Source organism: Camelus dromedarius, chromosome 21, assembly GCF_036321535.1.
Source record: "Camelus dromedarius isolate mCamDro1 chromosome 21, mCamDro1.pat, whole genome shotgun sequence".
In the NCBI taxonomy this organism is placed as follows: Eukaryota; Metazoa; Chordata; class Mammalia; order Artiodactyla; family Camelidae; genus Camelus; species Camelus dromedarius.
The window spans coordinates 5,675,472-5,687,327 of NC_087456.1; the positions used below are offsets into that span (position 1 = coordinate 5,675,472).

Genomic DNA, 11,856 nt, shown 5'->3' on the forward strand with positions numbered 1-11,856 from the left:
TCTGTTTGTGTAAATTGATGCAGCAGGGTGGGGAGGAATCCCCATGTGGGCTCTCATCTGGCCTTCAGAGGATCTCTGGACTAGTTTTCCCTCTTTTTAATGGCGCCAGGCTTTTAACTTCTGCCCTCTTTAATGTCCCTATTACTCCATTATTTTTCTTTTCCCCCATGAAAGAGACTAATGGAGACTTAAACGTGATTATTTCCATCAAAACAGAACTGATGAACTTTACTGCAAAACAGCCTTACTGTGGTATGAGAGCTGTTAAAAAGAATATGGTAGGCCTCTGAGTGCTGATGACCATTAAAAGATATTGAAGATACATTGTACAGTGGGAAAAAAAGCAAGTTGTAAAACTATATGCATAGTTTTAGCCTGTTCTTAGTCTAAAATTACTGTATTTCATTCATTTTAAGATGAACATCCTTTTAAATTTCAACATCTCTGATCAATGGCCTGTCAGAGTTTAACTGGCAGGTTTTTTCCTCTTAGAGGTCTGTAAAATAAGATACATGTTACAGTCAATGATACCATAGATTTGATGAAATATAACTGTTGTTAAGAAACAAAACTTCAACCGAGTAAATTTAAAGATGTAATTGGCTTTATTCAATGATTCATGAATCAGGCAGCATCCGTCCAACAAATAGAAGGATGCTCTGAGGAATGGCCATCATTAAAAAGTCCACAAATAATAAATCCTGGAGAGGGTGTGGTGAAAAGGGAACCCTCCTACATTGTTGGTGGGAATAATAGTTTGGTACAGCCATTATGGAAAACAGTATGGTGATTTCCTTAAAAAACTAAAAATAGAATTACCATGTCATCCAGCAATCCCACTCCTGGGCATGTATCTGGAGGGAACTCTAATTTGAAAAGACACATACACTCCAATGTTCATAGTAGCACTACTTACAAGAGTCAAGACATGGAAGCAACCTAAATGTCCATGGACAGATGACTGGATAAAGAAGTTGTGGTGTATATACATATGTGTACAATTTATACACACACACACACACACACACACACACAATGGAATACTACTCAGCCATAAAAAGAATAAAATAATGCCATTTGCACCAACAAGGATAGACCTTGAGACTGTCATTCTAAGTGAAGTAAACCAGAAAGGGGAAGAAAAATGCCATATGATATCACTTATATGTGGAACCTACAAAGAAAGACACAAATGAATTTATTTACAAAACAGAAACAGGCTCACAGACATGGAGAACAAATTTATGGTTACTAGGGGTAAAGTGGTAGGAATGGATAAACTGGGAGCTTGAGATTTGCAGATACAAACTACTGTATATAAAACAGATAAGCAACAAGTTTATAATCTAAAGCACAGGGAACTATACTTAATGTCTTATAGTAACTTATCATGAAAAGGAATATATGTATGCTTATGTGTGACTGAAACTTTATGCTGTACACCAGAAATTGACACAACATTGTAAGCTGACTATACTTCAATTTAAAAAAATTAAAATTAAAAAAAAAAAAGAAGTGTGCTTCGAGGGCTTGTACAAAAAGAAAGGTTTTTATAGGCAGAAAGAAGGTGGGACAAGGAGGTTAAAAGAGAGGGTTATTTTGGGAAAGGTTATTACCTTTTCTTAGAGGAAGGTAGTGAGGTTCTTATCATGCAGATGGCTCACTAGTGCTTACTGGGAAATTTCAGGTTGATTGGTTTAAAATTTCACTCCTGGGAGAGGCTGAAACTGCAGTTAGGCTAGGTATTAAGTCTTGGTGGTACTTAGCATTAGTGACTCCATCTGGGGGCCTATTGCTTTTTTTTATAACACCGTATGTAGCACCCCAATCAGATCAGGATGCAGCTTGGAAAACTCTAGTCTGGAAAACACTTCAGCTGTTTGGAAAGCCTTCTTTTAAACCTTAGGTGTTGGGACACAGACAGAAACTGGTTACCAAGAACCTGCTTGTTAGGGCTGGTTGTCATGGCAATCACAGAGTATTGTCATGTAAGGCAGGGATTGGGGCTAGGATTCTAATGTTGTTGCTTCTCACTCTGAAAGGAGATAAAAGTTGAAGTGTGAAGAGACTCGGCACCTGCCTGACCTGATAATCCCCAGTCCTGGACTGGCTGGGATTCCCTCACCAACCTGGCAGAGCAAGCCCAAGAGGAAATAAAAGGTGCCTGGAGTACCAATTGCTTTATCATCAAGTGTATCCTTTCGTAGTAGCAGAACCATATCCTTCATCCAAGTTCAGTAAAATGTTGCCACCTAAGCAAGTTCTGTTGAGCCTATAACCCAGGGGGTTCTTGGTCTCCTATTATAACAGTGTAGTATAGTTAAGTGTATTGTATACAAAAAAGTTAGAAGACATGCTAAATTAATCAGATATTATTTCTCAGGAATGAGATCATGGAGATTTAAACTTTCTACTCTTTATACTTCTTTATTATTCACATAAAAAAACTTATATGTATTATTTTTATAATTGGAGGAAAAAAGTAAAGACATTCAAATGGGAGAACACTGACTGATGTTAATAATGAAGTGAGTAGGCCACTGAGGTTTTTAGTTTTCATGCCTCAACCCTTGTGACCTTCATAATGAGCATGAATTGTTTTTCCAACATGAAAATTTGTTTAAAGAAATAAAAAATAAACTCCCCCAAATCCATTCACCTATTCAAATAAAAATAAATGCACAAAGCCTTCAACTTCGCATGAGAAAACTAGTTTATTTCTAAATCAAATTTATACAGGATTTGTAAGATATATTCGTTAAGCAAACACTGTGGTAAGATGAGTCTGAGCGCCTGTTTGGTAGAAACAATTCTCACGGTTTTCTCGCTTATTACATCAGTTGGATTTTAAAAATCTGTTTTCAAAGATGATTTCTAAAAACTCTAAATTTCTAAACCTCCTTCCTTGTAAAGGAAGGGAACCCCTCGACTTAGCGCCTCCCCTCTCACGTGACCCTCCCACCCAGGGAAGCCATCTTAAGCACAGACTCATAGAGGAAACTACAACTCCCAGAATCCTCGCGCCTTGCGTGGCGCTGGCACTTTTACTGGCCGGGTCTTAGCGCTGAGCCTGTAGCCGGGCGCCATCTTTGACGCTGGCAGTCTCGGATTTCTGCTGGTGCTGCTGAGAGGACGGCGGGCCGCAGCGGCTAAGAAAGAAGAAAGACGTGGCAGCAAGCGGGAGTCGGGGATAGTGTCGTCGGTTTGGTAAAGTTTCTGTTCTCTGGTAACTAGACCCGTTTTTTTGCTTCCCGGGTGGCTTGGGGCCGGGGAGGTGGGGGAGAGGGCGAGGGGAGTGGCCGCGGCCTCCCCTCGCCCGTGGGTCTCGGCCTAGCCCGGGAAGTCAGAGCGGGTCCTTCGGCCCCGCGGTACCGACACCCCCACCCCCCCACCCCCCGGCCGCTGCCGTCGCCGGGGCGGGCTGGAAGCCCCAGGCTCCTGCCTCACTGTTGCCATCCGCCCCACTTCACCCCATCCCCACCCTACTTCACCCCACCCCCACCCTACTTCACCCCACCCCCACGGCGCCTGCTCCTCTTCCCAACCAGCCTCCCTCCCCTCCCCCACATCCGGTATTGGCGAAACTGTAGGAGCCCGGAGCAGCCCCAGGAAGCCGACTTGTTCCCCTACTCCCGGAGGGGGACTGACACTAGAGTGCTCTCTTCGGGGTAACAGTTTCCCTAGTTTAGCCAACCCCCACTGCCTAAGTCACGTTGAGTGCCAGGAGCTGATTTTACCTACTCTCATTCCTCTCCAGGGTCCCACTACTTTGGAGATTTTCTCAAACTCCACACCCAGAAAGTCACCGACCTTTTCCCGGTATCCTACACCCCTTCCCTACCTTAATTACACTCCCACCCCCAGCCCTCAGCATCGGAGTCAAGAGCCTCAGGGACACTTCCGTTCTCCTTGTAGGATTGATGAAACCGTAATGAAGAACACCCCCTAAACTCCCAAAATCGGTGCGGATTCCTATGGGGAAGGCCCATATTGTTGACATCTTCCAGGCCTTGGTTCTGGACCTTGAGAAGGAGGCTGAATAGTGATAGCGATGCTTTTTAGGGTAAATGTATGTAGGTATTGGGGGAAGGGGAGGGATCAACCGAGAAAGCATGGAAGTGGTTTAAAGCTCATTTTTCAGTTTGTGCTGCTCATATAGAGTCCAAATTAGGAGTTACTCATGTACAGGCTGTAAAGCTTCTACAGTCTAAACATGTCTGAAAATCAAGCATGGATTAACTCTTGATACAAACAGTAAATTGAAAATTCAACTTGTAACCTTATTTTTAAATTTTACTCTCAAAGCTTTTTTCTAGCTAACCACATTTTTAAAAAATTGTGATACTTTTAGTTAGAGCTGAAAGGGCTCAACTAGCATTTGCTGTTGATGACCAGTATGTGGAGTCTGACTTAGCTTTCCAGAAATGATTGATTTTTGGGGTTGTATTGGCAAATCACAGTCCTAAATGATAAATGGTGAATGATGCACTATGTTTTTGTTTAAATGAAATTTACTGAAAATAATTAATTCCAGAATTAAGGGAAATTGATGTTGCTATCATGAGGCAGCATAAAAAATATATATCTTTTAAATAGCAAAGACATTTCAAGCAGATATAGTTCTTGATGAAACAGAAAGAAGGTGGACCTGGAATTTGGAAGACGTGGTTTCTAACTGCTGCTGACCAACTCTGACTGTGGGAAAGTAGGCCTTGATTCTTTTTTCTATAACATGAGGAGCTTGGACTCTTTGAATTCAGAACTCAGAAAGTTGGAAGGGATCTTAAAGCCCTTTATGAAGGAGTTTGGGAATGTTCTCCATTGCTGTCACTTTTCCTCCAAAAATAACCTGGCTTGGAAGTCATTGGTCCAAAGGGAATTTGACTCCCCATAGAAATTGGAGAAAAGGTAACGCAAGTAGAGAGGAACAGCTGTATGTCTGTTTGAGGAATAAACCCACTAACAGATTCTGGTACGAATTTTGGAGACATAAAGAGAATGAGTGTATGTACCTTAAGTGTACCAGTTTCCTCACTCTCTCCTGGCAGAAGATGTGGCACTTTTAGGGATGCTGGGATTCTGGGATGTGTTCCTATTAATTCTAATACAGATGAAGAAGATGTGATAGAGGGAAAGATGGTGGCAGAAGGAACGGATAAAGAGGCAAAATTGCCTGCTAAAAAGAAAAGAAAGAAGGGTTTGCGAATTAAGGGGAAAAGGCGACGAAAGAAACTGATTCTTGCAAAAAAGTTTAGTAAGGATTTGGGATCTGGGAGGCCTGTGGCAGAAGCCCCTGCTTTGTTAGCTTCCAGTGCGCCTGAGCAGGATGAAGAAGGTCTTTTTGAGAGCAATATAGAAAAACAGATCTATCTACCCAGTACTAGAGCCAAGACCTCCATTGTTTGGCACTTCTTTCATGTTGACCCCCAGTACACCTGGCGGGCTATTTGTAACCTTTGTGAGAAAAGTGTTAGCAGGGGAAAACCAGGTAGCCATCTTGGGACATCTACTCTTCAACGACATCTGCAGGCAAGGCATTCACCTCACTGGACCAGGGCCAACAAATTTGGAGTTACTAGTGGGGAGGAGGATTTTACTTTGGATTTAGCTTTGTCTCCCTCTTCTGCTGGAAGCAATGGAAGCTTTGAGTATATATCTACTGATCCATTAGATGATAATGGAGTGGGTAAGAAACGTGATAAATCAGTATCTGATGCCCTGAGGGCAGAAAGAGGGAGATTTCTCATCAAAAGTAATATTGTCAAGCATGCCTTAATTCCTGGAACAAGAGCCAAGACATCTGCAGTTTGGAATTTTTTCTATACTGATCCTCAGCACATCTCCAGAGCCGTGTGTAATATTTGTAAAAGAAGTGTGAGCCGGGGTAGGCCAGGTTCTCACTTAGGAACTTCAACACTTCAACGACATCTTCAGGCCACACATCCCATCCATTGGGCTGTTGCCAACAAAGACAGTGGTGCAGTTGGAAATGGATTAGATGAGGCTGAGACTGAGAGAACTGATCTCTCGACCGATACTTTGCATGGAGAGAAATCTACAAGCATCCAAGATGTAACAGCTGAGGACCTTAGTGATTCTGATTCTGACGAACCTCCTGTATTAGAGGTTGAAAATAGAAGATCTGAGAGTCCTGTTCCTGTTGCAGAGCAAGACACTCTAATGCATGCACAGGAACAAGAAACAACATACTGTGAAAATTCAACCTCAAGACAAATAAATCAGGCAATTATTCAGATGATTGTGGAGGATATGCATCCTTACAACTACTTCTCAACCCAGGCCTTTCAGAGGTTTATGCAAATTGTGGCCCCTGACTATAGGTTACCGTCTGAAACTTACTTTTTCACTAAGGCTGTGCCTCAGTTATATGACTGGGTCAGAGAAAAAATTTTCTTAACTCTGGAAAATGTTCAGAGCCAAAAGATCCACCTGACTGTGGACATATGGACCCATGACCCATCTACTGACTATTTCATTGTGACTGTACACTGGGTCTCTTTGGAAACTCCACCTTCTTCCAATAATGGCAGGATCCCTGATTTTAGAAAGTGGGCAGTTCTTTGTGTAACAGGTTTGGCCAAAGACTGTTTAATAACCAACATTTTACAAGAATTAAATGACCAGATTGGTTTGTGGCTTTCTCCTAATTTCCTCATCCCTGGCTTCATTGTTTCTGACAATTCTTCTAATGTAGTACATGCAATCAAAGATGGTGGTTTTACCCACGTGCCATGCTTCCTACATTGTTTAAATATAGTCATCCAGGACTTTTTCTGTGAGCACAAAAGCATTGAGAACATGTTAGTGGCTGCTAGGAAAACGTGTCATCATTTTAGTCATTCAGTCAAGGCCCGTCAGATACTGCAAGAGTTCCAAAATGATCGCCAACTTCCATGGAAAAATTTGAAGCAGGATGAAGCTGGCCATTGGATTTCTACGTTTTATATGTTAAGATGGCTCTTGGAGTATTGTTACTCAGTCCACCATAGTCTTGGCAGAGCCAGTGGAGTTGTGCTAACTTCCCTTCAGTGGACTCTAATGACATATGTTTGTGATATTCTTAAACCATTTGAAGAGGCCACCCAGAAAGTGAGTGTAAAAACCACAGGATTGAATCAGGTGCTACCCCTAATCCATCATCTACTCCTTTCCCTGCAGAAACTCAGAGAAGATTTTCAAATTAGAGGTGTTCCTCAGGCCCTCAATCTGGTAGACAGTTTATCCCTGAAGCTTGAAACTGACACCCTACTAAGTGCCATACTCAAATCCAAGCCCTGTATCTTGGCTGCTTTGTTAGATCCTTGCTTTAAAAACAGTTTGGAAGACTTCTTCCCTCAAGGTGCTGATTTAGATACTTACAAGCAGATCCTTGCAGAAGAAGTTTGTAACTATATGGAATCTTCACCAGAGGTCTGCCATATTGCAACTTCAGAAGCTTCTGGTCCCTCAGCTATAGTAGGAGCTGATTCATTTACCTCATCTGTAAGAGAAGGCACCTCCAGTTCAGGGTCTGTTGATAGTTCAGCTGCAGATAATGTTGCCATCGGAGGCAAAAGCTTCATGTTTCCTTCTGCCATAGCGGTAGTGGATGAATACTTCAAAGAAGAGTATTCAGAGATCTCAGGAGGTGATGACCCTTTGATTTACTGGCAGAAGAAGGTGAGCATATGGCCAGCTTTGACCCAAGTCGCCATTCAGTATCTGAGCTGCCCCATGTGTAGCTGGCAATCTGAATGTATCTTCACTGCAAATAGCCACTTTCATCCAAAGCAGATCATGACCCTGGACTTTGACAATGTAGAACAGCTGATGTTTTTGAAAATGAACTTGAAAAATGTTAACTATGATTATTCTACATTGGTTCTGAACTGGGATCCTGAGAATGAAATTACTCAAAGCAATGAAAAAGAAATATCCTAATTTCTTTTTCCTTTCTCCATTTAAAATGGGCAACTTACTGCTATGTTACTGTATCCTAATTGCTATAATTGTTATATATAGTTATACTAATTATTCTTTACGCACAATCTGGGGAAACCTGAAAACACAAAAAGGGCTGAAAACGCCTCAGAGGTAATATAATGTTGACAAAACGAAGATTAAAGATTTTATGGTAGTAGCTCAGTATAGCTGTCACTGGAAATTTTGTTTATACCAATTGAGAGAGGAAAGATATTTTTAATTAAAAAATATAGTGCAGCATTGAAAGGCCTTAGGCTATTTCTGGCTGGTAGTTTGAACTAGTAATTGGTTTTAAGTAAAAATTTCTCTCAACGTGGGAAGTTTGATTGCTCTGAAACCAATGAAATTGAGAAAAAGGTATACTAAAGTGGTATCTCGACCCTTGACCCACCATTTTTCTATTTCTTTAAAAATCCTGATTCATACTTACGGCTTGACAAAAACAAAGTTCACAAAATTGTTTTATATTTGGAAATTTCTAATTGCCTCCTCATACTGGTCAGCTTTATAATTTCAACTTACTGAGTGTGATAGAGTTACCCTTTATATTTAGAATTGGATCTATATAAAAAGGAAACATTAGTAAACAATTAGGAAAAAATTACATTTGATCTTTGAATTACCTTTTTAACTTTTATAAACTTGGATGAAAATAATAAAGATTGTATAGGTACTTTCATGCTGAATGACAATTAAAAGTTTACAAAATTGAAAAAGATTGAATGGGAATTGGAATGAAAGCCCCATGAGCATACTGTGACAAACCCAGCATCCATTTCCCAAAGAATGTTTCTCTGAATTTAAGTTAGCTTACGTGTCTTTTAAGAATTATGCTGAATGATCCATGATACTGTATTCTTAGCTATGAGATTATTTTGGCTTCTATTCTTAATTAGAAATAAGCAGTTAATATTTTCATGTGTTAGGAACCATTGCCTCATAGTAAAATGAGAATTGATCTCAATGATTTTGTTCCTTTCCACTCAAAAGTATATTTCTGTGATTGAGTGGGAGGCCAGAAAATGATGACTTTTAGTAAAAGTCTATTAAAAGTTTCAGACTGAATAACTAATGTAAGATCCCAATTTTTCCTTTTTTTCATTTTAGATTTGGGGATATTCCCTGCCCAAAAATTTCCTGGAAAATTGACTAGTATTAAGTGTGAGTAAAAGGTGTCCACTTTTTTTTAAGTTTTGATTTTAGTTTTGTCTTGGATAGTATTTGGCAAGATTTAGCCTAGAAATTATGTAGTATTTATTACATGAGAATCAAAATTGCTTTGTTACTGGGCTGGTTTCAAAATTTAGAACTCATTTCTATGTATCAAAATCGTTTTTGTTTTTTGTTTTTTGTTTTTTTAAATTCTTAAATGGTAAATGTACCATTGTGAAATGAAATTTCAACCCCCAAAGTTTACCCTTTTACTAATGGAGTAAATGGATAATTACAAAGTCTTCAGTTGTAGCCATCACTTAGTAAAGAATTTGGAACTAGGCTGCATAAGCAAGCCTTTGCAGGGCGAATATTGAATGTCATGCCAGTGACACTGGTGTTGCTATAAAAGAAGGAAAAAATCTTCCCTTAGATAGAAGCTTTCTGTATTTTGACAGTGCCAGTTCAGGATGGCCATAATGCTGCTCTGCCTTCTACAGCTTGCTGCACCACTCTGTAGTTACTCTGTAACTATACATTTCTACCTTTTTTGGTTAAACACTCCCTGAAGATAATAAAAGATGATGTGATGGTATACTTACATCCATATTATACACATTGGTATACGTGTAAGGATTTCCCTTCATCTTTATGTTGTGGGCTGGGCAAAATTCAGTGTAGCATATAAATATACTTCATGATACTTTGGTATAAGAGTAAGTTCACTATTTTTATAATGAACCCAAATTTAAAGGCTTTTGTAGTGTATTTTAAAAGGGAAAACTTACCCAAATGTTTTATTTCTACACATTTGTGTATATGTGTGTGTGTGTGTATAAGCCAGTTAGTGTATATGTATATGTATATTATACATAAAACACTTTGTATTTTTACATACAAGTATGCTTTTATTATACAGATAATAAAGATGGGGGAAGGTTTCTGTTTTTTTCTTAATAGGTGAAGAAATCTTGAAGACCAGAAATTGGATCTTATTGAATTTTGGTGTTCTTTTTCTTTTTTCTTTTTTTTTTAATTAATATTGTTCGGCTATGGAAGATGGATCTTGTTTTTTTTTTTCCTTAATAATCCTTTGACTCTCAAGTTCATTTTTATATGAACTCTTTTTTTTGTTGTTTTTTTGTTTTGAGGAGATAGCTAACCCTAGCTGTCTCCAGTTTGACAAGGGTTATTCAAATGGACTTAATCTCCCAGTAGTTGGGAGATGTTTTAAAACCACGTCCTGTGTTTGAATTGTGGCTGAGAGGTTTCCTTGGCAATGTGAGGAGGAAAGTTCTTTCTGCCTCATTATTATTAATTCATGGATTGAGTGTTGGTTCGACCTACAGGCGTAATAGATTGGAACTCAGTGAAGACACAGACTTTCCTGTTGAGAGCAACCAGCTAATGTAAGTGTGGAGATGGGTTTTTTCCTCATTAAAGGAGTCAACATTTTTGTAATTTAAGGCTTAATTTTCCTGGACCAGTAAGAGAAAGTTCTTGTCAAAATATTTTTTTCTTGTAATTGTTACAAGTTTTTGGTTTTTCGATGGAAATATCCCTTTTTCCCGTTTTTTTGATAATTCATACACACATAAAAGGTAAAAACAATATAGCCAAGGTGGAATCTCCCTGTAATTTCTGTCTCCTCAGAGAAAAACATGGTTAATAGTTTATCATGATACACAAAGCTCTGCCTCACCTCTTTTTAATGACTGCGTAGCATTCTTTTATATGGATGGATGTGCCATAATTTAATATGTCCCTCGTTGATAGAGATTTGGACTTTTACCGTAAAAACAAAAATAGCCACGTATCCAAAAACATCCCTGTACACACATACATGTGAACTATTTCTTTGAACCAGTTCTCAGATGGGAATTTGTAGAATTGTTACAATTCTTTTAAGAGATTGTACCAGTTTGCTAAATTAATGAGGTCTTTTTGATTTTTAAAAGTTCTTGACCCATCCTTTTTAGTAAAGGTACTAATCTTTGGCTATGTTGTGGATAGATCTTTGGCTGTATGAATGTTTTTTCATTTTATATAGTCACATTTATCAGTTTTAATATGGTTTTTAACTTTGGTATCCTGCTAAGGACAGGTTTTTTTCACCATGAGCTTATAAAAAAAAATACCATGCATTTTTTGCAGTATTTGAATGGTTGTATTTTATATTAAAAAATGTAATCTAGGGATTGTAATTATATGGCATGCCTCTCTCCTTCCCATGAAATGTAGTAGACATTGTCATATATTGCTTGCTGTTTTGCTCAGCATAGTTATGAATTGAGAATTTTTCTTATACAGTGCTTTTAGTAAGCTGAAGCCTCTTTGCCATTGTTGCTTTTATTCCCCTGGAAACTTTTTGTATGAAGTAGAAGTTGTTTATTCAAATGGGTGGCTAATTTTTTGGATTAATTTCAAATGCCATCTTTTCCAGAAATCGCTTGAATTCTGTTGATCTTGTACTGATTCATTTGCCAATGTTATATTTAAATATTATATTTTACATCTATGTTAATATCAGGTTGAGCAAGGCCCTCTCATTCTTTTTAAAATTGTCTTTATTTTTCTTGGTTACTCCAGACGATTTTATAGTATGCCAAGTTCCAGTAATAAACTCTTGTTGAGATTTTGAATTGAATTGAATTGCATTCAGCGTATTTATATTATTTGGAGGAGAAGTAAACTTCTTTAAGCCTCTACTCAGTTATCTCT

At 38.7% G+C, this 11,856-nt stretch overlaps 2 protein-coding genes across 2 annotated transcripts; both read left to right on the plus strand.

Moving 5' to 3' along the window:
- Positions 1 to 4,075: 4,075 nt before the first annotated feature.
- Positions 4,076 to 9,076, plus strand: ZBED6 (zinc finger BED-type containing 6). Its single transcript, XM_064477071.1, has one exon. It carries the CDS (start codon positions 4,999 to 5,001, stop codon positions 7,939 to 7,941), a length of 2,943 nt encoding a protein of 980 aa, XP_064333141.1. The 5' UTR covers positions 4,076 to 4,998; the 3' UTR covers positions 7,942 to 9,076.
- A 90-nt stretch (positions 9,077 to 9,166) lies between these two features.
- LOC135318777 (uncharacterized) lies at positions 9,167 to 10,491 on the plus strand. The gene has a single exon (XM_064477072.1). It carries the CDS (start codon positions 9,606 to 9,608, stop codon positions 9,702 to 9,704), a length of 99 nt encoding a protein of 32 aa, XP_064333142.1. The 5' UTR covers positions 9,167 to 9,605; the 3' UTR covers positions 9,705 to 10,491.
- Positions 10,492 to 11,856: the final 1,365 nt, after the last annotated feature.